The sequence below is a fragment of the Hoplias malabaricus genome, chromosome 7 (assembly GCF_029633855.1).
Source record: "Hoplias malabaricus isolate fHopMal1 chromosome 7, fHopMal1.hap1, whole genome shotgun sequence".
Classification (NCBI taxonomy): Eukaryota; Metazoa; Chordata; class Actinopteri; order Characiformes; family Erythrinidae; genus Hoplias; species Hoplias malabaricus.
In genome coordinates this window covers 2,670,126-2,697,287 of record NC_089806.1, presented here as the reverse complement: position 1 = coordinate 2,697,287, position 27,162 = coordinate 2,670,126, and the positions used below count along the sequence as shown (strand labels likewise).

Genomic DNA, 27,162 nt, shown 5'->3' with positions numbered 1-27,162 from the left:
ACGATGTGCATTTGCAGCTCTTCCGCTAGCGAGACAATATGCAGAATAAAGTTCCATTATGAAGGCAATTGAATTGTGGTGATTTGATCGTGTTTGAACATTTACTTCAACATTTGGAGGTTCCACATACATATATATATATGGAATGTATATATATATATATATATATATATATATATATATATATATATATATATATATAGTACTAGTCAAAAGTTTGACTACAACACATCTTCTCATTAGTGATTGGTGGAATAGGGCTGTTCACTGTATAGAACTGTGTACCAGCCACTACCTCTGCACAACCCAAGTTATGTTCTCAGACAAATTAAGGGAGTGAGCATTTCTACAAATTAACTCTCGACGAGGCCACAGCTGTTCACTGAAAACTGTCCCAGGTGACGACCTCATGAAGCTGACTGAGAGAACGGTGAGAGTGTGCAAAGCTGTCATCAAAGCAACAGGGGGCTACTCTGAAGAATCTAAAGTTTAAAACATATTCTGGTTTGTTTAACACTTTTTTGTTTACTACATAATTACATATGTGTTCTTCCACATTAATTTACAATGTAGAAAATAATAAAACAAAGATAAACACATATAATTGAGGTGTGCTGGTGTATATGTGTATATGTGGTGCCTGTAGTGAGAAATAATGTTCCAGGAATTTAGTAAATATCAGAAACAAAACATGACTATGAGCTCATGCTTTATTTTTAAAACATTTAATAGAACGGAAATTAGTATGATCAGCAAATTTTCTCTCATAGAACAGGCTTACAGTTTCAGAGATGCTCTCCCAGCGTACCACCCTCATATTGAAATTAAGATTTTAATAGGCTCTGCTGCTGACTGGGACTATAGCTCAGGGCACTGAGCAGTACAGGAGAGTTTTTATTTATCTTAATATGACCAGCTTAAATTAACACTATTTAATATTTTACATTAATTTACAGCAATAATATCCACTGAGCTGTAATAGGGAGAACAGAGCCTTGGATTTGCTACACCAACCTCGCACTTTAGAAAGTGCACTATGTAACTTTTGGTAGCAGGCAAGAAACATTTTGCAAGAACTATGTAATGCATTATGGCAGATATCATACACACACAGAGGACTTGAACAAGTGGATCACACATCTACTGCTCTTTCTGGTCTCTCCCTCTCTCTGTTCTATCTCTCTGCTCACCCTCTGTTCTTTCTTTCAGTCCTTCTTTCAGTCCTTCTATGCTTTCAGTCTGTTCACACTTTGTTTTTATTGTAGGTATCCAGTCAAAAGTTGTCTCCTGACCACTGGTGAAGGATTAGACATTTTTAAAATTTTATAATGTTTACACAGATTAGTAAAATTATTTGCCCTTATCCTCCATTATTAACAGATTATCGTCTACTTACATTATCATTAAAAACGGCAGTGAATACAGACTTAAACCGCATACTTTTGCTGGAAATTACTTGTGTGTGGGTGTGTGCATGTAAAACTCACTGTAGTTTCTCCAGTACACAGTGTGGATCCTGCAGTAAGTCAGAGAGCAGTGTGTGTGTGTGTGTGTGTGACTCACTGTAGTTTCTTCAGTGCACAGTGTGGATCTTGCAGTAGATCAGAGAGCAGCTTCACTCCAGACTCTCCTGGGTGATTGTAGCTCAGATCCAGTTCTCTCAAGTGAGAAGGGGCTGATTTCAGAGCTGTAGCCAGAAGAGAACAACCTTCATCTGTAATCATACATCCTGACAGTCTGCAGGAAGAAGGAAAAAGTGGAACATGTGCCCTTAACATAAAATAAAATACAGCTGCATTAGAGTAAAATCCTAGAAATCAAATCCTGAGAAACAACCACCCCCAAATTTAAATGTGTGTGTAAAATAAATAAATTATGAATAATGTAACTTTAGCCAATAAAAAATCATTCTAATTATGATTCTAATTAGGTCAGAGCTGACACATATGCTAAATAAAGACAAAACAAAAACAATCTCCCACCAAGACAAGTTTTTTTTAAGAAGCAGGAGACCTGTATTCAAATATTTCTGTATTCTGTTTGACAAACAATTCCACTCTTGTGCATTTACCTGTACCTGACTCAAAATGGCCAGAAGGCTCAAAGTTTTGCCACATTAAATTTTCTAGTCCTTTTCCATCTGAAGAACCACATAAGTTACTGTGTGTTCTCCAAAACCCAGAATTGTTTGTTGTTAGTAGCTGATTTTCTTATGAGTACATGTTGAATACACTCAATTCAGAAAAATCATACTGTGAGTTTTTTAAACTATATATATATATATAAGTAAAATAAAAGTTTTACATGAATACAATGCGACTGGTCTAATGATTAGACCAAAGACAATGAGATCAAATCATTTACCAAAAAATCAAGTCAATAACTGCTGTACATTAATATAATTTGTATATTTTTCTGGCTACAAGTGAAAGTCAAGTTTTATGCTGGCAGTTAGGGTTTGATTGCTAACGGCTCTGTAATTATAAAACGTATAAACATATAAAACATAAAAAACAATAATTTAACTGCATTTACACTGCAATAAAAACAACAACAAAAAACACACACACACACACATACATACATTCATACATACACACACACACACACACACACACACACATATATATATATATATATATATATATATATACTTAAATATCCTGAAGAATTTTGCACATATTTTCTCTTAAAGAAGCCAGGCAAAAAAAATTGCTATTGCTAAAGCTTAATCTGAGGAGGTAAACATATAGTGCTGGATTTTGTCTCTGAATCAGTCTCTGAAAGATGTGAAAATGATCATCTGCTTTTATGTTACATGCACATGCTCTTTCATAACAGAAAACTAAATATAAAAACAAAATAATAAACAAAATGCCTGTCTAGAATTGAGGGATCACACAGTTCTTAAGTTTTCAAAATGTTTATGGTCAGTGATAACAATGAATGGACGTTCAGCATCCTCAAGCCAGTGCTGTCACTCTTCTGGGTCTCATTTTAGTGACAATATTTCTTGGCCCCCAACCCCATAGTTATGTTATGCAGAGGTACTTCATGCGAGAGATGTGTATAGGGGACAATTTCTTAGAAGGACCACAAGCTGAGACAAAATAACAAAGACTTCAGTCTCTGGAGCATCCTCCTCAAACATAAAGGTCTCAGAAAACAAGACAAGGGAAGTAATTTAATTATTAATTTATTATTTCATTCATTGTCTTTCATAAAATAATCAACTGTCAATTGTCATAAATTATATTAATAGTCCCAGTGATCTGAAGGGCCTACAGTGATCAAATGCTTTGAATGCTGGAACAGTGTTCATTTTACAATTTACTGAGCTGACTAAAAACAACATTCTCAATAATTTTGTCTAAGAATAGGAAATTAAATTTGGTCTATAGTTATTAAGGAGAGTTGTGTATAAGTTGATCTTTTCTTGATAAGTGCAATTTTTAGTGCTTGAGGGAAGATCCCTGAAAATAGTGACACATCACAATTTGCAACAGGTCCTCTGATAGGCAACAGGAGACTTCCTTCATAAAGCAGGTGGGCAAACCATCTAAAATGCATGTAAAATGATTTAGATTGACTATTTTGGTTAGGGTGTTTTGATTAATAGCTATAAATTCAGACAAGGTAAATACATTCTGATTTTGAGGGTTTACGTATTGTATAGTGCTGCTATTTAGAGAGCTATTGTAGCTTGTCCAGTATTCATAATTTTATTACTAAATTAAGCTGTAAAACTAAATTCTTCAACAGAGAACAATTATGGGTTTTAATTGTGATGGTGGATTACTTAGCCTATCAAATATTCTAAATAAGGTGTGGGTATTATAAGTCTTCTTACTGATGATCTCAGAGAAGTAGGATTCTGTCTTTTCTACAGTTACTAACTTTCTCTTAATGTGCCTCAATTTATGCACCGACTTCCTGCACTCATTTTTATGGGATTTTACCACCATACTTCTTGGCCACGATGCTTTCTGCTTACAAGACACAATTTTATTTTTTTACAGATGTGCTAAAATATCAGTAATATTCACAGTTGGATTTAGAGTTTTAAAGAGCACTTTCAGGAGAATGAGATATTTTGTGGTGTTTTTGACATAGCCTAAATAAACAGCTCCTTGGTGTTTCTGTGATACATATTTTCTTTACACAGACAGACCTAGTTTCTGTAGCTTGAGAGTTTGTAATTTCTTTTTGTAATGGTCAGAAATAAAAAAAAAATGGGAATGGTCACTCTGCGAGAGAGTGAACGCTGGCGCGTGTAGCTGCCGCTGCTCTCCGGTTATTTATTTATTTGCCTGATGTCTCCTAACTCTACTTTTTCACCATGTGGATTAATGACTTGGCTGTAAGGTTTGTCTTCGCTTGGGCTGCATTGTCCACAGTACTTTATCCATCTGCAACCTTACACCAGTATTCAGCTGCTGAACTTCTCAAGCTGTGGTTCCACCTGCCCCTTGTGCCGCCAGTACTTCACATCTACCTGGACATTGCCCGGCCTCCTCGACGCAGATACATCCACTGCGGATCCTGACGGAACTTCCACATTGACGACTCCTTGGCCATAAATACCATCTGGTCTAAATCTCGTCGGCCTTGGAGAAACCATGACAGGAAAGTGGACTGAGGAAGTCAAGTCTTGGTCCTCCTCCAATTTTCTCAAAATCAACAGTGATAAAACAGAGGTTCATCTGTTCAAAATCCACTCTTGCAAAAGTAAACAGTTTCTCCATCCCCATTGACAATACTTTTGTTTCCCCCTTCCCTCAGGTAAGGAGTCTGGGTGTCATCCTTGACAGCACTCTGTCTTCCAAAACCATATAAATAACATTACTCGCTCTGCATACTTCCATCTTCGTCATATCAACTGCCTCCGTCCTTCCCTCACTCCTGACAATACTGCTATCCTGGTCCACTCCCTGGTCACATCCCATCTGGACTATTGCAATTCTCTTTTATCTGGTCTTCCCTTTAAGTCCCTTCATAAGTTACAACTGGTTCAGAATGCTGCAGCCCGTATTATCTCTAGAACTCCATCCATTGATCACATCTCCCCTGTTCTTCAACAGCTCCACTGGCTCCCTGTTAAATCTCACATTGATTTTAAACTCATATTGTTTACTTTTAAGGCCATCCATCACCTTGCCCCACCATACCTCACAGAGCTCCTCCACATAAACAGACCCTGCCGGACTCTTAGATCCTCCTCATCCATCTGTCTCACTGTCCCTCCCACCGGACATTCGTAATATTGACTCCCTGGACATTTTGAAATCACGCCTCAAGACCCACCTGTTCAGGACAGCATACAGTCTTTAGCCTAGTCCTTGATTTTATGTATCTCTTTAATTAGCCTGCTTTAATTAGCTTTGTTTCTACCTGTTGTTTTGCTTTGATTTTCTTATGTATGGTGACCTTGAGAGTCTTGAAAGGCGCCAAAAAATAAATTTATTATTATTAGAGATCGCTTTTTCACAGCAAGAGATAAAATTTTCACGACATAGAAACTTTGTCAAATAAAGCGTTTCTTCATAGTCTGGTCAATACCTTTCTGGCATGTACATACTTAACTAATGTTGGCAGATAGCCCTCTGATGGTTGTCAAGAAGAAGGAGCCATGAACTCAGGATAAAAAAGAACTCAGTCAACATAGTAGTATTTACCTGAGAATCTCCAGTTTACAGAGTGAACTCTTCAGTCCAGCACAGAGCAGCTCAACTCCTGAATCCTGCAGGTCATTGTTACTCAGGTCCAGCTTTTTCAGGGAGGAGTTTACTGACTGTAGAACTGACCCCAGAATTTCACAAGCTTTGTTTCCAAGATTACAGATTGCTAATCTGCAAAAATAAAATACATATATTGCAGTTTACCGTGTGTAACAGGCAGAGCTGTCACTGGGCCGTCAGTTACATTTGGGCTTGGGCAGCCACCGTAGTTGAGGAGCAGCCCCCCCCCCCCCTTTCTCTCCTGGGTCATGCTGTTGCTCATTAGCTCCAGTGTATATATATATATATATATATAGCCCTGTGAAGGACTGGCGTCCCCTCCAGGGTGTATTCCCGCCTTGCGCCCAATGATTCCAGGTAGGCTCTGGACCCCCCGCGACCCTAAATTGGATAAGCGGTTACAGATAATGGATGGATGGATGGATGGATAAAAGCATTTGTGATTTTTATTTTAGTAATGTTCACATAATTTGAAGATAAACCAGTAAACACAGTCTTAATAATTCTAGGCACTTATATTTACATCCAAATGTGGCCTTGGTTAGTGTTTAGATTAGTTCGAGCTCAACTACACCACCTAGGGAGATTGACCCTAGGAAATAACCCCAAGTACTTCTCAAAAAGCACACAGGTTTGTTCAGAAAGGGGCAGAGACACAAAATGGGGTTCAGCATACAAAGTCCTTTACTTAATACCAGTTGCCTTATACACATTTAAAATAACACAACTTTATTGATAAGTTTAAAACAAAATAAAACACGAGAATACAATGGGGTTTTACCCATTCACCTCTAAAAATAACCCCAACAAAATTATTGGCTATATTGGCTCACCATATGATCTCACCATTTGCATATATTTTAACTGGTTTCCAAGCAGACGCTCTCCTATACAGAGTTCCAATACTAGAGACTATATAACCCACAAACACGTTACCAAAAAGAAACCTCATAGGGTAGTGACTCCACACACAGCAGATCAAGTGCCCAGGAAGAAGGAAAGAAATCTCCAAAGAGGATAACCAGTCAATCAAAAGAAGGACACTCATGTACCAGGTTGCTCCCACAATGTATCCACAAAGGCAAAACAGCAGAAGACTAGGAGAGGCTAAGCTCCACACCACCTGGGCCACCTCCAATGGCAACACCCCAGAGCACCTAATAAAAGAAAACATTTTAATCATAAAAATATAAAACCCATCATATAATAGGTGGGATAGAGATTTAGCCATGTGCTACAAAGCACACATACCCTCCGTGCTTCAAGCCCTTAAACCTATCTATAACTAAAACATACAGCAGAGCCTAACTAAAAGGATGGAATTCGTACCTTGATGCATTTTGTCAACCCACCCCTTCTCAGGCACGCCTAAATACAACATTTACCTGTTAATTTCCATTCTATTTAGTTGATCAAATTCATTATAATCGGTGACAACAGGTCATAATGTCTACCATCCAACCAATCATACTCACCAACAAACTGCTTTATATGCACTGTCCCAAATTAAAGCTGCCGCTAATGGCTAGCAACGTGCTGAATTGACAGGGAGAGTGGCACCTGTTTTTTCTGGTAAAATGTCCTCAAAAGACCCTCAGCAGCAAGTAACACAACCCAAACAATGAGAAGTATGAGCTTAGCCTACCACATGCTAACTGCATATATATATATATATATCCATCCATCCATCCATTATCTGTACCGCTTATCCAATTTAGGGTCGCGGGGGGTCCAGAGCCTACCTGGAATCATCGGGCGCAAGGCGGGAATACACCCTGGAGGGGACGCCAGTCCTTCACAGGGCAACACAGACACACACACATTCACACCTACGGACACTTTCGAGTCGCCAATCCACCTGCAACGTGTGTTTTTGGACTGTGGGAGGAAACCGGAGCACCCGGAGGAAACCCACGCAGACACGGGGAGAACACACCAACTCCTCACAGACAGTCACCCGGAGCGGGAATCGAACCCACAACCTCCAGGCCCCTGGAGCTGTGTCAAATGCTTTTAGTGAGTGATTATTGAAATTTTTTTTTGTCAAAGTATGTCCCTTTCTTCTTTCACTCTTTCAATGTGTTTCTCCTGGATCTTGCACTGTGTAGTCTAACACACATCCCTTTAGTCAGCAGGGAAAGCTCTGTGAATTTTATTGTTGATGTAGTGCGTAAAGTCCACATGGAACTTTGTGACAGGAATGGTGACAGTGAGGCTATGGACACCCTTAGACACCAGCGAGACAGATGTGGCTCTACAGATAAGTGCAGTATAGGTGTGTAATGCAAAATTGGACGGAATATGTGAAACTCTAGTGGACTAGCAAAATATCTTTTACATTTTATCCTGTGTATTATTACAATTACTGGTTTACGAGCCATATGTCTAGAAAAGTTGTGACATTCTGTGATTTGTTCTCTTGTTTATGCTTGGTCTGTTTTTTTTTTATTTATTTTATTTTTTTTTTCTGGCAGGTCCCAGTGGGTGTGGAAATGGGGCGAAGTACATCACGTTTGGTCTCTTATCCTTTGTTCCTCCTCCTGCTTTGTTTGTTTTCCTTCCTGCTTCCTGTGGCTCAGTATTATGATATCACTATTGATATAACTATTACCTAGATTTGCCTACATAAATATTTTATTTTGTTAAACCAAGTGTTCTGTTGATGTAACAAATCCATACAATTAAAGAAAATATTAGAAAACACTGTTCTTCACTCCCCATATCTACTTCTTTTATATATTATATATATTCATTCATTGTCTGTAACAACTTATCCAGTTCAGGGTGGAGGTGGGTCTGGAGCTGACCCGGAATCACTGGGCGACACATTTGAGTCGCTGATCCACCTACAAATGCGTGCTTTGGACCGTGGCAGGAACCCAGAGCACCCGGAGGAAACCCACGCAGACATGGGGAGAACACACCACACTCCTCACAGACAGTCACCCAGAGCAGGACTCGAACCCACAATCTCCAGGTCCCTGGAGCTGTGTGACAGAGACACTACCTTCTGCACCACCGTGCTGCCCCTAATATATTTTATATATCATGTTATACTAGTACCAGGCTTATTCTGAAAATGTATTTTAAATAATAGGCTAATGTGTCTATGAATTTGTACAGTACTGTATTAAAAACACAAAAAATGTAATTCAGTGAAAATAAGAAGCAGAAATTTTTTGGAAAAGGGCTTTAGTGTGAACATAAATCAAACTAAATAGTCCATAAATTCACCTCAGAGTCTCCAGTTTGCATAGTGTACTCTTCAGTCCAGCAGAGAGTAGCTCTAACCCTGAGTCCTGCAAGTCATTGTTACTGAGGTCCAGCTCTTTTAGGGAAGAGTTTACTGTTTGTAGAGCTGATGCCAGAGTTTCACTGGAGTCCTTTGTGAGATTACAGCCAGAAAGTCTGAAAAAGAGAAATAATTCAAGGCTCTAGGTATTTAGTGACCATGTGCCCACAAACACAGACTATGTCATAGTCCAGATTGCAGTGCAATGTGTGCAGATGCATGGGTGAGGTTGTTTCAGAGCAAAGTAACCACAGCAGTAAGGTGCCAGATCCATGTTACAGTATTGTATGTATTAGGGAAAACATACTCTTCAGGATTTGCTGGATGCCCAAATAAATTAGTCCAGAGTTTATGGCCTATTTGCTGCCAGGAGAAATGGTCTGCAGAAAGATAAGCTCTGAACCAACAATGACCAGATCAGGATTAAAAACTGATCAGCATTTTACTGATAAATTATTAAAAATGTGGTAATATGATGGGGATAATTTCTATTTAGTCATAATGTCTGTTTCCTAGTTGTTTCTTTAATAACAAATTCAGTATGTGTATGTGTAGCAAGGTACACATGAAGTCAGTGAAGTTAGATAATCTAACAGATTCAAAAATAGGACAAACAAATCAATACTTTGAATCTTATATAAGGTAATTTATTGCAAAATATAGAACAAGAGTATTCTCACAAATTGCTTGCAAATGTATTAGAATAAACAAAGGAATATTTAATCAAAATTATGCCATTTTGCAATTCTATCTAGAGTTACTGTGGCACATTTGTGTCATCTCTTTATATATCATATGAGGGAATCATGAAAATGATATCCTTGTTTATAACTTCTGGCTAACAGAAAGCTCACATAAAAGCTCCCTGAAAAGATTGTTGATCCATGACCTCAACAGCTTATAAGATGTAACAAGTTTATGAATAATTAAGTATATATAGGAGGTAGATTTTTGTTTTAGATTTGTGAGGTAGTATCTGTGGTTTTATAATATCACGGCACCAGGCAGGAGATTGTCATAATTTGTAGACAGTCAACAGAATAATCACAGTTGCAAAAAAACAAAAGTTCAATAATCAGAAGTCAAAGGCCAGACAAAATAAAAAAAAACCATGGATAACTTGACAAAAGTAATAAGTAAAATAATAAAAAAATAATAGTTTTAGTGTACTTAGTTTCATAAAACCCAACAAATATCATAAGATCATTTTAAGAGAAAAAATAATTACAAGAGACAGAGAACAAGAATTACTTGCGTACCTGGTAGAGATATCCCTTTGAGTTTGTGTGTGAATTTTGGATTGTTTAAAGTTTTTTACAATTATTTTGTTATAATAAAAGTTGTCTAATGTTTAAGAATATAAGATAACACTTTAATCATCCCAAAAGAAATTTTAGTGTGTCAGTACAGTAAATAGTGCACAAGAGAGGACATACAGAAATAACAATAAATAGAGCAGGGTTATAGAAAGTTGGTTACAGAAGTAAAAATTGAATAAATGTGCTATGAGCCTTAATAAAGGTGAGGAGGGACTATATACATATAAGTTCTGTATAAGACGTATGTACATGACAACCCTCTGCTAAGAAGGCAGAGTTCTCTGCACTAACACCCAAGGACTCTGTTACTCCAGAACAACAACATCCTGCAATTACTGACATTGCAGAATCACTGGATGAGAACCTTGCTCTACAGTATCAGCTGCCAGAGACACTGAAACTGCATGAGCAATCTACACCATCCTCCATCTCCACCTCACCCTCAGCCTACCTGAACCTTCTAGCAGAAATTGAGAAGCTGGTATCTGCAGGGACGAAGCTGTCATTTTCCGGTCATCTACTTCTCAGGTATAGAGAAAAATCTGACCAGATTCACCTCCACTACCATCTACTGCCCAAAGGACTCAGCAACCATCAGATAGGCAACTTCACTCTCTATCTCATTGTCAACAGGTGCTCCACCCACCTTACGCAAATGAAAGAGAAAAGGCCACCTTAAGTAATTGGACAGATTCATACTTATTGGGTCCATGCTGCTACAATGATAATGTCTCCCATCCCAGTACTTATCAGAAACAGAAAAAAAACAGGGAGTACAGATAGTGTAAATATTTCCAACCTTAAGTATGTCCTTAGGGATCAGTCAGATCTGGAACCCAAGTCCTTTGTTTTAAAACTAGCTCTTCTTAATATTAGGTCACTTACAAATAAATTATTTATAGTCAGTGAACTTATCAACTCACACAATTTAGACATTTTGCTTTTAACAGAAACCTGACTAGAAAACAGCACCAATGCTGCTGTCTTTTAGGAATCCACTCCCCCAGGCTACAGTTTTTATAGTGTATGTAGAGAAAACTCTTTAAAAATATATTTCAGCGCAGGCATGCCGTTTTTGGTGACTTACTCTCTTTGAGTATCTAAGCACTGGGCTAAAAGGTGCACCTCAGATAATAATACTTACTACCTATAGACCACCTAAATACTCTACATAATTTATTGATGAATTTACTGAGCTGCAAACAGTCATTGCAACTGACTTTGATCACTTTGTCATCTCAGGAGACATGAATGTCCAAATAACATCTTGAACAAAACTATGAAGGAACTTTATGTTCTACTTCATGAAGGAAGTCTTCGGTTGCATATCTGAGAACATACTGCAAATAGTAAATGGGTCTCTACTTTCAGGGTTCTTCCCTCAAGCATTGAAAACTGCAGTAATTAAACCTCTCTTAAAACCCTCTGAGGTCGGCTATGCCGCCGGCGGGATAAAATTGAAATTCCACATAAACACGTATATAACTCTGCGAGATTTTATCCTAGAAAAAAAATACAAGTTTCTTCAAGTTGTTCTTTCCAAAGGATGCTGTGGAAGTCCTCTGCCGGAACACAAACAAGCAAGCTGCAAAGAATATTGCAAGAGGTGCAAAATACAGATGGCTGGAGAGCATGACAGACTGTTCCGTTGCAAACCTCTGATGAACACAGTACAGAATGCCTGTAAGTCATTCTACCATCCACACAGGAATCTTGCTGTGGATGAACGCATGGTGCCTTGCAGAGGACACAACAGCATGACACAGTACATGAAGGACAAACCTACAAAGTGGGGTTTCAAGTTGTTTGTTCTTGCAGACTCCAGCAATGGTTACACTGTGGACTTCTCTGTGTACACTGGAAAGAACAACTTCCCCACTGGCCAGGGACTCTCTTATGACTCTGTCATGTCCTTGGTTGACAAGAGTTTTTTGGGGTCTGGGTACCATGTGTACATGGATAATTTCTATACAAGCCCAAAGCTTTTTAAAGACTTGTATGCCTGTAAGTTTGGTGCTTGTGGAACATACAGAGAGTCCAGGAAAGACTGCCCTCGTACTACTGTCAATGCCCTAACAAAGAAGTCACCAAGAGGAACTTTCCGCTGGATAAGAGATGGTCCTCTTCTCTTTGTGAAGTGGATGGACACGCGAGAGGTAGCAATTTGCTCTACCATCCACACAGTTTTCAAAGGGGATACAGTTCAAAGGAGAGTAAAATCCAAACTGGGAATCTGGACCACAGAGTTCTTTCCATGCCCAACACCATTGATTGAATACAACAAGTTCATGGGAGGTGTGGATTTGTCAGACCAGCTGATCCAGTATTACACAACTCAGCACAAAACTTTGAAGTGGTACAGAAAACTGTTTCTTCACTTCTTGGACATTGCTGCTACCAATGCCTACATTCTCCACAAACAACTTATGCAGCAGGACAGCCTGACCCACAAGGCATTCATGGAAGAGCTTGTTGAACAGCTGTGTGGTATGGAAAATGAGCCCCCTGCAAAACCAGCCAGTGGTCATCATTTGCCGATTCCTGGGAGTGATGTCACTAGCCAAAGTATGAAAGCTACTGCTGGCCGAAAGACCTGTGCATACTGCAGGAAGCACAGGGAAAAGCAAACAAAAACTCCATGGAAGTGTGAACAGTGTGATGTCTACCTTTGCATGCAGCCAGACAGAAACTGTTTTAGAGACTGGCATCTTTTGTTGAACTGATTCATACATATATACACACACAAGGATATGTATCTATCTATCAGTATGACTATATTTAGTATATTATCACTATCTTTACATTTATTTTGCCAGTTATTTATTTTTTTATTTTTATTGCTTGTTTAGTTCTTTTTTTTTGCAATAAACTGTGATAAACTGTGACTATCTGCCTCTGGTCTCTTCTCTTTTGACAGCTGTGGCGGTGACAGCTAATGGGCCATTCATTAGGCAGTGGGGTGGGGACCTCGCACCTCGGTTTTCGCACCTATCTTCATACATATGCAACGTAGGAGCCAGTGACTGAGAAAAACAGAGTGTCACCTCACATTTGTTATGTCCTAAGTATAAAATTACATACAATTTATGAAAAGTAGAATCAGCAGTGTGTTGCCAAGACCCGTGTTCACAAAGTTTTGACCTCAAAGGTCCCGGTGAGAAATGTTTAGAAGGTGTTTTTTCACAGTATATCAGCACTTCTGAAAACAGGTTTTTGGAAAGTCTAAGTTTAGAGTAAATTTAATCAAAATATAGATGTATGACACTCTTACTGATTCAACATTGTTGTTGCAGAGATAGTTCTGAAAAATGCATGTGTAACACTTTGAGAAAAAATAATTTCAGATGCGTACAATTTGTAAAACAATCAAGGCATGTCAGACTACACCAGAGTGTCTGAAAACCCCTCAGACTCCAGGGGGTTAAGAAAGAACAACGTAGACAGCTCTATCCTGAACAACTAGATTAAACTCAAATCTTCCATTCATAGGCAAAATTATTGAGAAAGTAGTTTTTATTTGTTGAGCTGGGCGGCACGGTGGCGCAGCAGGTAGTGTCGCAGTCACACAGCTCCAGGGGCCTGGAGGTTGTGGGTTTGATTCCCGCTCCGGGTGACTGTCTGTGAGGAGTTGGTGTGTTCTCCCCGTGTCCGCGTGGGTTTCCTCCGGGTGCTCCGGTTTCCTCCCACAGTCCAAAAACACACGTTGCAGGTGGATTGGCGACTCGTGAGTGTGTGAGTGAATGTGTGTGTGTGTGTCTGTGTTGCCCTGTGAAGGACTGGCGTCCCCTCCAGGGTGTATTCCCGCCTTGCGCCCGATGATTCCAGGTAGGCTCTGGACCCCCCGCGACCCTAAATTGGATAAGTGGTTACAGATAATGGATGGATGGATGGATTTGCTGAGCTGAATTCAGTTAGGCTTCCGTCCACATCACATCACAGAAACTGCCCTCATAAAGATCCTAAATAACATCCATCTGAACTCACCCTGGTAAAATATCTGTGTTAGTGCTTATCGGTCTTAGTGCTGCAATTTGGTGCACAGCATCCTTTTGGACAGAAAAGGTTAAGTTCATATATGGAGGATGGAAACTACTTTATTGCTATCGGTATCTATTGTTAGAAATTCGGCATTGAAGAGTCAGGAGTTCAGCATTGACTGGAGTTTATTTACACATACACAGGATCATGTATGAGTACAACTGGGTGATAGTATTCTGTCTCAGGATAATCTGAAGTTTGGAAACTGGAGGTTCAGAGGTTTCCTCATGTGCATGCAGAAAAGCATGAGCACAGCTCGGTCATCAGTTTGTCACCAGTTCAGTCTATAGCCAGTTCATTCTGTACCCAATACACTCTGTTCTTAGTTCAGTCTGTGACTGTTGCCAGTCCAGTCTGTTCCCAATCCAGTCTAACACCAAATATTTTAGGAGGGCCTTATATACATTGGAGTAGTGGGGGAAGGTAACTGGAGGAAGAAGAGGAGTTTGAGGAGGGGTAAAGGGGATGATGAAGATGATCAAAGAAAGAAAGAGATAAGATAGAGGAAGGAAGGGTAAGAAGAGGTGTGAAAGGAGGGGTTTGATGTAAGTGGGGGAATGATTGGTGGGAATGGCGAATGGGACTATGAGGGGGATAACAAAAGGTCACACAAAGATGCAAAAAGACCATATAGTTTCTTTCACTATGAATCTAAATGAACATTGTTGACCCGCAGTGTTCCACAAGGGTCAATCCTTAGGCCTCTACTGTTTAATCTTGACATGTTACCACTTGGAGAACTCCTTAAAAATACTAATATAGCCTATTATAGTTATGCAGATGACACACAGATCTATTTAACTCTGTCACCAGGTGACTATAGTCCCATTGACTCTCACTGCAACTGCCTAGAATCAGTAAATAACTGGATGAGGGACAGCTTTCTTCAACTACACAAAGATAAGACAGAGGTGATTGTGTTTGTCAGTAAGGAGCAAAGACTTGAGGTCACTACTCAGCTTAACAGCAGAGCTCTAAAGCATAAAGGCCAGGTCAGAAGTCTTGGCGTAATCCTGGACTCAGATCTCAACTTTAATGGCCAAATAAAGGCAATAACAAAATCTGCCTTTTATCACCTCAAAACATATCAAAGTTCAAAGGCTATGTGTCACAACCAGAAAAACCAATTCATGCATTCACCTCCAGCAGCTGGACTATTGCAAATATCTCTTTACTGGACTTCTGAAGTCCACAATTAGGCAACTGCAGCTCAGACCCCTCAGATCACACTGTCCTGTAGCCTGATGTAAACATTTTCACACTTTCACATCATCTATAAAGGACTAGATTCATTCCTCCTCAGTGAAATGCCTCAGATAAGTGATATTTAAGTGTTTTTAAAGAGAGTTACCTTTAGTGTCTGGTGTACAGGATATTTAACATGTAACATTTTGAACATTTGATAGCCATATTGCAAATATTGTTTGATAAGTTTTGTGCTGCTAAATGACACTCCAGTAAAATTTCTAAACTCATAAACTGGCTCTGGGTACTGCCACTGTGTCTCATTTCTCAGAAACCACGGTATCTGCCATTGTCTCATTTCTCAGAAACCACGGCATCTGACATTTTTCAGAAACCACAGCACCTGCTCATGACTTTGATGTAACATTAAATGCACCATTTCAGTAAATTATGTTGCTTTTGTGCTTAATTTTCAGTTCTCGCATGTTCATTTCTGTTCACTTGGCTTTTTTGTGTTCTCTCATGTTGGTGTTCCTGTTTTTGTGTTTTTATGTTTTTATATTTGCATTTGTTATCTTTTTGTGTTTTTTCTCTATTTTTATTTCTGTTCTCATAATTGTTTTTGATTTGTGTTCTCCCTTGTATTCTAAGCTCTTGTTTGCTTTGTAAATATTGGTGTGATTCAGTGGGCCTCCCTCACTTCCAACACTCTCTAAAATACGCTAAAGCTCCTTCTCAATTTTCTAGGTAGTGAATAAGAACTTCACCGCAGCATTAGATTAACCTTGCTGTCTATGTGTCTTATTACTGACAGTCAGTGTAGCATATCACAACTGGGCCAGTCATCCTGACCTAGAGAACAGTCCTGTTCCAGTTCTAAAACCAAAAATAATGATAGGATATTTATGTCCATAGCAAACAAGTCCACTTTGTAATGATCACATTCAGATGGAGAGGCCAGTGGCTACCCCTCCTCTCACCCCTATTCTTCCTCCTATCCCTCCCCTGATTTCCATTTTCTCTCACCTTTTCCCCCCTTCCTCTGTCTTACACGTTCTTCATGACCCTCATTCTACATACCCCTCCTCTCACTCCTCTTCTTCCTCCAATTCCCTTCCCCCACTGCTCCAATGTATATAAGGCCCTCCTAAAATTTTTGGTGTTAGATTGGATCGGGACCAGACTGGATCGGGATCAGACTGAACTGGTGACAAACTGATGACCCAGCTGTGCCCGTGCTTTTCTGCTTGCACGTGAGGAAACCTCTGAACCTCCAGTTTGCAGACTGAGATCATCCAGCTGTACACATACATGGTCCTGTGTATGTGTAAATAAACTCCAGTCAACGCCGAACTCCAGTCTCCTGACTCTCAATGCCGGATTTCTAACACATCTATTAGTTGAGTATATCCATCCATCCATTATCTGTAACCGCTTATCCAATTTAGGGTCGCAGGGGGTCCAGAGCCTACCTGGAATCATCGGGCACAAGGCGGGAATACACCCTGGAGGGGACGCCAGTCCTTCACAGGGCAACACAGACACACACACATTCACTTACACCTACGGACACTTTCGAGTCGCCAATCCACCTGCAACGTGTGTTTTTTTTGGACTGTGGGAGGAAACCGGAGCACCCGGAGGAAACCCACGCGGACACGGGGAGAACACACCAACTCCTCACAGACAGTCACCCGGAGCAGGAATCGAACCCACAACCTCCAGGCCCCTGGAGCTGTGTGACTGCGACACTACCTGCTGCGCCACCGTGCCGCCCGGGGTTGTAGATGCTTCGTTGAATCTGTGCTTTGAGGAGAATCTGAGTTCAGCATGACAGGGGTCAAATAAATTTAGTATTAGTTTGTATTTTTTAATAATGTAATATTGTTCTCTTTTGTGCTTTTGGGTCTTTTTTTTTTTTGGTCTTTCCAAAAAATGTACAGAATCCCCAAATTTCTCCCAACCCCACCATGATGTACCTCATTTTAGCTGGCTGTATCTCGGCTTCTGTATCAATTTGCAAATAAATTTAAGAAAAAGAAAAAAATAAAGCATGCTATTTGCCTTCCACTATAGATGACAAATTATTTAATTGATTCAAAGCATTTCTTTTTTCCTTAGTTGTCTTGTTTCTACATTTTGCTAAAAGTAAAATGTCTGAACCAGCAAGGCTGCATGTTGGTCTGGCTGAACACGTTTTGTGAACACTTTGTGTCTGGATGACACAAGCTAGTCTTGCCTTCTGGGAGACCTGAAACATGTCAAGACCTGGAACAGACCATCAGAGACACATTTTACTTTCAGGGAAACTACCTTGCACTACAAGGATGCTGATTTTGTTTTTTCCCCTTGTGGGAAAAATGCCAGTTTTTGAAATGCCAGAAACATCTCTGTGACAACAGCAATATGGCTAATGGTGGCCCGGAAAAACTAGCATGTTTTTGTGTATATATAGATAGCAGTGGCGGATGCTGGTCTTTCAAGGAGGGGAAGCTCAATTTCGGCCTACATCATAAAATGTGTCGGTTTATTTATACGTAAATTCTACCCTCCGTTCCTGTTTAAGAAAATGATCTGTGACCCTGTCGTACCAACAAGGCGTCTTTTCCAGGGACTTGACTAGTGTCCTTTCAATGGCCAGCAGAGCTAGGCTGCTTAAACGGCCTTGGCCCATGTGAAGTGTGTCCACCTGTGCTCTCACGGATCTTTACACCAAAGGATCGCTGATTCGCTCATTTCGCTGTCAATCAAAAAGGGATTCAGCCTCAGACAGATCATCCAATCTTCATGGAGAAGCTGAGCGTCCGGGCCAGCCGAGGCCAGCCCACTGCCCCATAGACTCCCAGAGATGCTGAGCGTCTGATGGGCGGGAAAAAGCCCAGCATTTATCCAATGACTCATCTAATTTCGCTGCTTCACTCTTGAACTCTGTGGACACTCAGCATCCACACTGTTTAAAGCACTGTGAATCTCAGGGAATGATTGAGAGGAAAGCCGCGTCTTTACCAGCGATAAGAAGCTGATTGTGAACAAAAGTTGAGCGCATTGTAGTGCATATTTATTCAATGACATGTATACACAACACCCCACTATGTCTTTATTCCATGTATACAGTGGGTATGGAAAGTATTCAGACACCTTTAAATTTTCTCATTATTGTACACTCACCACCCCATCTTGATTTTTTTTTTTTTGCAAATTTATTAAAAAAGAAAACTGAAATTTCACAAGATCATAAGTATTCAGACCCTTTGCATTGTTGAGTAGAAGCACCCTTTTGAGCGAGTACAGCCATGAGTCTTCTTGGGAATGATTCGACAAGTTTTTCACACCTGGATATGGGGATCCTCTGCCATTCTTCCTTGCAGATCTTCTCCGGTTCCGTCAGGTTGGATGGTGAACGTTGGACAGTCAGAGATGCTCAACTGGGTTTAGGTCAGGGCTCTGGCTGGGTCAGTCAGAAATGATCACAGAGTTGTTCCGAAGCCACTCCTTTGTTATTTTAGCTGTGTGCTTAGGGTCATTGTCTTGTTGGAAGGTGAACCTTCGGCCCAGAGCACTCTGGAAGAGGTTATCATCCAGGATATCTCTGTACTTGGCTGCATTCATCGTTCATTCAATTGCAACCAGTCGTCCTGTCCCTGCAGTTGAAAAACACCCCCATAGCATGATGCTGCCACCACCATGCTTCACTGTTGGGATTGTATTGGGCAGGTGATGAGCAGTGATTGGTTTTCTCCACACATAACACTTAGAATTAACACCGAAAAGTTCAATCTTTGTCAGATCACACCGGAGAATATTATTTTTCATAGTCTGGGAGTCCATGTGTTTTTTGGCAAACTCCATGTTGGCTTTCATATGTCTTGTACTGAGGAGAGGCTTTCATCAGGCCCCTCTGCCATTAAGCCCCGACTGATGGAGAGCTGCAGTGATAGTTGACTTTGTGGAACTTTCTCCCATCTCCCTACAGCATCTCTGTAGCTCAGCCACAGTGATTTTTGGGTTCTTCTTTACCTCTCTCACCAAGGCTCTTCTCCCACAATTGTACAGTTTGGCTGGATGGCCAGATCTAGGAAGAGTTCTGGTCATCCCAAACTTCTTCCATTTAAGGATTGTTATACTGTGCTTTTAGGAACCTTGAGTGCTGCAGAAATTATTTTGTAACCTTCTGTGCCTTGCCACAATTCTGTCTCTAAGCTCCTTGGGCAGTTCCTTCAACCTCATGATTCTCATTTGTTCTGACATGCGCTGTGAGGTCTTATATAGACAAGTGTGTGCCTTTCCTAATCAAGTCCAATCAGTTTAATTAAGCACAGCTGGACTCCAATGAAGGAGTAGAACCATCTCAAGGAGGATCAGAAGAAATGGACAGCATGTGGGTTAAAGATGAGTGTCACAGCAAAATTACGATCATGTGAAATTTCAGTTATTCTTTTTTAATAAATTTGCAAAAATGTCTACATTTCTGTTTTCTTTCTGTCAAGATGGTGTAGTGAGTGTATCATAATTGAGAAATAAAATGAACTTTTTTAATTTTAGCAAATGGCTGCAAAGAGTGAAAAATTTAAAGAGGTCTGAAAAGTTTCTCCTCCCACTGTACATACATCCGATATATTGTTCTTTTATGTGTTAACAGCAAGCTGATTGGCTCTTTATGCTGAAGGGTGTGATCAGAAAACATGATCCATGTTCAGCATTATGAGAATTTCACAGTTGTGAAATACTGCTGTCCTGAAAGTGTCCCAAAAGAGCTTTTTGGGCTATTTTTACTGGCCCCAGGACAGCTGTGTCTGGAGACCTGCCCTGTGTGTGTCACTCATTGGGGTCACAGTGCTCATCTTAATGCACAGATCTGACTGGCTGAGTAGCCTCATGTTTGATATGCAGAAACACATGTGATTAGTCTTTGAGTTTCCTAGAGCGGTAAACCTGAACTGTAATGACTAGAAGAGTCACACCACTTCAAACACACACTCTGTTCAAAATTAAACAGCTCTTAATTGTTTATCAGTTACAGGTACAGGTCAAGATCAAAGCGCATCTGGATCTGGACTGCCCCCAAATTCCTATTTGTGACCCCTGGTGTATACTGTAGAAGTAAGGTGGCCTGACAAATAAAGGATACCAATAAATTGTACAATGAATACCTGCACAGAAACATCAAAATTTAAATTATTCATTCATAGTCTGTTCTCAGTTGTCCCAGTTTAGGGTTTTGGTGGGTCCGGAGCCTACCTGGAATCACTGGCGAAAGGCAAGAATACACCCAGGAGGGGGCATCAGTCCATCAGAGGTTAACACACACTCACACCTATGGACAATATTGAATGATCAACTAACCTACCAATGTGTTTTTGAACTGTTAGAGGAAACACACACAGACACGAGGAGAACACAGCAAACTCCTCACAGGGAGTCACACAAGCTAGGGCACAAACACAGTACCATGGAGTGAAACTACCTGTTGCACCACCATGCCACCTCTACTACAACATTAGAGAAAAAGAAAACAACAGCACAGTAGTCTACATGAAACACTCACCGAGCTTTTCTGCAGACAGTCACAGCTGGGATCAGTCTCCTATAACCCTCTTCTGATGTCATGTATTTCCTCAGATTCAGTTCATCCAGCTCCTCCTCTGATGTCAGAAGCATACAGACTAGAACTGAACACTGTCCAGGAGATAGCTTCACCTTTGAGAGTTTCTCTGATTTTAGATACTCAATTTCTCTGGAGAGAGACTGGTCCTTCATCTCAGACAGACACAGGAAAAGATTGATGAGTCTCTCAGAAGAAAGAGACCTGCTGGTTGTCATATAATCATCATTTTCATAGTCGTCATCATCACCATCACAAACATCATCTTTAAATTCATCATCTTCAGCTTCATTTCCTTTGATTAATCTCTTGATGTACTCTCTGGTTTCCTCTGATCCACTGTGTGTTTGGGTCAGTAGACCCTGTAGGAGACTCTGATTGGACTCCAGTGAGAGTCCCAGCAGGAACCGGAGAAACAGATCCAGGTGTCCATTTTGACTCTCTACAGCTTTATCCACTGCTCCTTTCAGAAGATCATCCAGAAAAACAGGCCCAGACCACCTCCCACACCATGGTGTAAAATATTGTAGTGTCTCCATTATGTTGTTCTCATAGCAGTGAAACACAAAGACAGCAGCCAGGAACTCCTGAAAACTCAGATGAACAAAGCAGTAGACCTTCCTCTGGTGGATCACACACTCCTCCCTAAAGATCTCAGTGAAGATCCCAGAATACACTGAGGCCTCAGTGACATCAATGCTGCTCTCTCTCAGGTCCTCTTCATAGAACATCACATTGCCCTTCAGCAGCTGTTTGAAAGCCAGTTCAGCCAGTTTCAGAAGCTTGGTTCTGTTGGACTCCAGCAGTTTCTCTGGGTCTCTCTCACATTTCTCCTCATATTTCTCCTTCTTCATGTTTGTCTGAGTGAGCAGGAAGTGTGAGTACATTCCGGTCAGAGTCCTGGGGATTTGTTTTTTGTGCTGTTTGATAATTCTCTGAAGAACAGTGGCTGAGATCCAGCAGAAGACGGGAATGTGGCACATGATGTGGAGGCTCCTCACTGTCTTAATGTGGGAGATGATCTTCTGGGCTTGGTCTTGGTCCCTGATTCTCTTTCTGAAGTACTCCTCCTTCTGGGGGTCAGTGAATCCCTGAATATCCGTCAAACGGTGGATATACTGAGGGGGGATCTGATTGGCTGCTGCTGGTCGGGAGGTGATCCAGTTTAGAGCAGAGGGAAGCAGATCTCCTCTGATGAGGTTTGTCATTAACACACCCACTGATGATGTCACGGTGATATCAGACACTTTCTCACACCGTTCAAAGTCCAGTGGAACTCTGCTTTCATCCAGACCATCAAATATAAACACAGCTATGAGTTGGTCATATATCTCTGGGTCCAGATCTTTGAGCTCAGGATGGAAGGCACACACAAGTCCATGAAGACTGTACTGATCATCTTTAATCAAGTTCAGCTCCCGGAACGGAAGCACAAACATGAGATTTACCTCCTGATTGGCTGCTACTTCAGCCCAGTCCAGAATGAACTTCTGTACAGAGACAGTTTTTCCAATTCCAGCAATGCCTTTAGTCAAAACATTTCTGATCTCTTGCTCTTCTGCTCCTTTATCCTCTTTTCTGTCTCTGAGTCTGAGATCTTCAGCCTTCACACCTCCATCAGGACCTTGTAGAGTTTTAAAGATATCTGCGCAGTGGATTGGAGCAGCCTGCTGGTGTTTCCTGGGTGTTTTCTCCATCTGTAAAACCTCATGTTCTTCATTCACTCCTTCACTCTCTCCCTCAATGATGTAGAGCTGAATGTAAATACTGTTCAGGGGGGTTTTATTCTCTGGGGTTCTGATTCCCTCAAATAAGTTCTCGTACCTGTTCTTCATCATGGTTCTGTGTCTGTGTAAAACCTCCTCCACTGCTGGGTAAGAATCCTGTTGTAGATCTCCAGATCCCTCCTCTAGAGTGAGAGTCTGTAAAGCTTCTACTGAGGAGTGTGTCCTGTTTAGATTCAAACACAGAAATACCAGCACCAACCAAAGACCATAGGAAATTACTCAATCTTTTGGACCAGTAAAAACTGCTGTTGCCTAAACTTAATATTTGAGATGCTGTTATAAGCACAATGTATAACTTCAACTGATATTCAAACATTCAAACTCCTGATCTTCTATATGTTTATGGTAACTGTGGCATAGTATTAAAATTGACATTTTATTTTTTTAAAAAATGAACTAATTTGAAAATGATAAGCAAAAAACATTTATTCCTCAGTGAAGTCATTAAAAGTTAAATCAAGGAAAAAGCTGCAAAGGCATGTGCATTGATTTGTTCTATTCTTGAAAATAATATTGTATTCAAAAATATAGTTTTGGTTTAGATTACTTTAAAATTGGTCATTTCAGTGATCATGAATGTAGTCTATTAATGCTTTGTTTAGTTTTTTGTTTTTTTGTTTTTTTTTTAAACACAGTTACCATAAAATATCTGGAGCAGGAACTGAATATTGTTTGTTTGAATTTTGTACATCTAACATTCAAAATGAAAGTAATTTAATATATTTTTATTGTCAGGCCACCGATATGTACTTAGTCTCCCATAATCAAACACATTTCTTCCCAAATGATGAAGGTTAAAGTTTATGTAGGATTATGACTGAATATTGTACAATAATATTTCAAAATAACAGCTCACAGACTAAATCCATGCCTTTGGAAACACAGCCTGAAACTAGGTAAATTAAGATCCTGTAAGAAAATGCAAACCGTAATTTACAACTCAATATGCATATATATATCACTGATCCTCTTAAACCACTTCATCATGATCAAAGTAAAAACTCTTTATGTAAAAACTGAGTGAAAATTGACGTTTGTCATGTTTAATGTACGGGGAGGGGGACACACTACAGCAGACAAACAGACACAGAGAAAGTTCACTAGTTTTGATTCATACCTTCTCTGCCTGAAGCCCCCAACCCCTTTCCCCCACAGTGGGTTTGTTACTGAATGTTCCCATTTTCAGAACTGGTGAACGTGAGGTTCAGAAAATATAAATGTCCATCTACTGCCATAAATTAGTGCAGTTTGTGAGTGTTCATGAGGCTGAAAATCTAGTTTTTCATGCAGTGTTATTTGTTATAACTCACATTTCATTAAAGGATTCTGCTTCATTTCTCAACCAGTCACTTTTCATAGACTCACAGCTGGGCTCTCTTCCATTGCTGAATTCAGGAGGAATCCCCATGGACACATCACTCTTCAAAGACACGCAACCGGGGTCTCTTCCATTGCTGAATACAGGAGGAATCCCCACTGACACGTCACTCTTCAAAGACACACAGCTGTGTCCTGGAGAAGCAGCACATTGTGTCTTCTGTCTGACAACAAAACAAAAACACATTACCCAATGTTTTTCTTTTTTAACTCATTTTACTGTATAAGAAGCAGGGTGTATTAACCTAGATACATAATGATTACTATTCCTAAAGTAAAATACACAAAGCTACAAAGGTAGATATATAAAGATTACTGCTAATAATGCAGTGTATATTAAGCAATGAAGCTAAAGTTACATATATAAAATTGCCTCTCACAAAGCAGGGTTTATAAATCTATAAATGTAAATAAACTTAGCACAAAAAGTAAGGACATTTGTGTTTGTAGATTATTTCTTTGTTGTAACAATGCTTCTTGGAAATAAATCTTATACTGTTGGAAAGCCTGTTAATTTCCCTTTTAAATGGTGCCACATTTGTAAGGAGCATGCATTTTTGAGATGAGCAGTCGAGCTGAGTATGTGGGTTGTGTCCATGAAAAATCTGCCATATCCTCTCTGCCAATGCCAATAAATAAATAATTTACCAAACAAATTTCCTTACTTTTTGTGCTAAGTTTATAAATAGATTACTGCTAATAAACAAGGTATATAAAGCTTTAAAGATAGATCTACACTAATGTACCTAAAGTCATCAGATTGTGTTACCTAAGGAGAGGGCTAGGAAATGCCCACACGAATAATTTTTGAGATGTTGTGGGTGAGGTTGAACACTGACCAGTGTGCTCATGTCAATGCTTAAATTCAGTGAGCTTTTTAGAATGTCCCATACTTTCCCAATTATTTGTAATGGCAGACTGCATGGCTAGATGCCTGATTATATTGACCAGTTGCAATGGGACTAAATGGAACACCTGAAGTGAATACTTAGAAAGTGTGTCCCAACATGTTTGTCTGTAAAATGTATTTGCATGTGTAGTACAAGTCTCATCTTCAATATGACTGAGATAGCATTGTGGTGGAACGGTGCAGGTACCACATGATTCCAAGGGTCTTCAGGTTTCAATATGAATGTCTTAAGTACATTAAAAAAATTATATATCCTTTGTGTATATGCAATTTAATATATTAGTAGTAGTTGTAATTAGCTATAATGAGTTTTTGAATAAGTATACAGAAAATGTTTTGACCCTCACTACTACTACAATTTACTTATAATCAGAAAAATAATCAGAAAAAGGGTTTATTTTCATAAACTGTATTTCAAAATGTAAAGTACACCATTCCTGCCCAATAAGGCCCAATCTGTCCCTGTATTCTAGAACAGAGGAAGGGTGTCTATCTCCAAAACAGTTGGTTAATGGACAAATGATTTGCAAGCAAATTTGAAAGAAAAATAAACATATTAGTAAAACAATGATTAATATTAGAGTTGCACTTTACTTGACAATAAACAATCACTAATAACTTAATATACTATCAACATTTCCTTTTATTCTGTTTTACATTTGATTATTGTGTATTTTGTTGTTTTTCTAGAGTTTCACTCTGAATTAGCTCTGAATGAGAGTTACTCACTTTTGGTCAGAGGTTCCTCCTCCAACGCTGAATTCCATTGTAATGTTTTTACTGTTCAAACACAGGTGGACCCCTCTATGTTCATTAAAAAAAATAAAATTAATATTCACATTCATTAATATATTCAAGAGTTTTTGTAATCTAATGAGACTGGATGAATTAAAGATACTTCAGTGAATCTAATATTTTTACACTAATGGACACAAGCAAAATCATCATTTCACCCTTTACTCAACTGAAACCTAACAACCCCTATATTAATTCAATATAATAAGCAACATTTATTAAGTTATATCATGCAATGTCAAAAAATTGGGACACAATTCTTTAGCTTCTTAAAACGGTGTGTATGAACTCCACAGATTAAACCTGAAATGGGACCCAGAGGAGCAGCAGAACATAACAATAACATCATCATACTCAATGCCAGTTATGGGCTAGAAGAGTATAAATTCCCCCAGCACTGAGCTGTTGAGCATTGGAACAGTATTTCCTGGAATAATGAAACTCCAATGGTAAATGTCATACAGAAATGACCTTCTAGCATCAGCCCCTGATTTTAATAATGGTTATGTAGCTAAATGATATCAAATCCTCACAGCAATGGTCCAAAACCAAGTGCAACATCTATGAAGAGAAAAGACTGACTGCAGTAAAGTGGAACACTACAATGTAATGTCCTTAATTTCAGAAGAAACACTGAAGGTGTTGTCCAGATACTTTTGGTCAAAGAGTGTGTAACACAAAGCCTGTGTTCAGTTTAAGTTCAGACTTCCAGATGTAAGTTGACACTATTGGTAAATTTTACAAATGTTGATTCACAAACTGCATAAACAACAGATTTATTTCAAAATATGATTATCAGGTTTATTAGTGGATTTACTAGTAGAAATTGGGAACACATGCACATTTCTTTACAATTATCATATCATTACCATAGTACAAGCCCATGAATTACATATGACCACCATATAAGGAAGCCCTTCATCACTCTCTCATTGCCATTTTCTCCCTGAAGCTTTAAACCTTAACCTCTGAGTTTAGTGTAATATCTGGAAACACTCCGTGCTACATTCTTTTTTTTAATCTCCACTCCATTGTTCTACATTTTCCTTAAGTATATACTCACCGTGTGAACAGCGCTGCTTTTGTGGAAATACCTTTGCCTCGTCTGATAAAGCTCAG

The 27,162-nt window shown here is 39.6% G+C and overlaps 1 protein-coding gene across 3 annotated transcripts in view; it reads right to left on the bottom strand.

The window, feature by feature from the left end:
- LOC136701589 (NLR family CARD domain-containing protein 3-like) overlaps window positions 1-27,162 on the bottom strand; it is a 29,034-nt gene extending 1,872 nt beyond the window's left edge. Inside the window, exons 1-8 of one of the 3 annotated variants that reach the window (XM_066676203.1) lie at window positions 27,107-27,162; window positions 25,978-26,052; window positions 24,272-24,502; window positions 21,118-23,124; window positions 8,973-9,146; window positions 5,676-5,849; window positions 1,564-1,737; window positions 257-482 (exon numbers count right to left, since the gene is read on the bottom strand). In XM_066676203.1, coding sequence (XP_066532300.1) covers window positions 380-482; window positions 1,564-1,737; window positions 5,676-5,849; window positions 8,973-9,146; window positions 21,118-23,124; window positions 24,272-24,502; window positions 25,978-26,015 — 2,901 coding nt within the window. In that variant the 5' untranslated portion in view covers window positions 26,016-26,052; window positions 27,107-27,162 and the 3' untranslated portion in view covers window positions 257-379. Of the gene's footprint in view, window positions 1-256; window positions 483-660; window positions 1,295-1,563; window positions 1,738-5,675; window positions 5,850-8,972; window positions 9,147-21,117; window positions 23,125-24,271; window positions 24,503-25,977; window positions 26,053-27,106 lie in introns of those variants that run through there. The other 2 variants (XM_066676202.1, XM_066676201.1) reach the window with 2 other exon arrangements.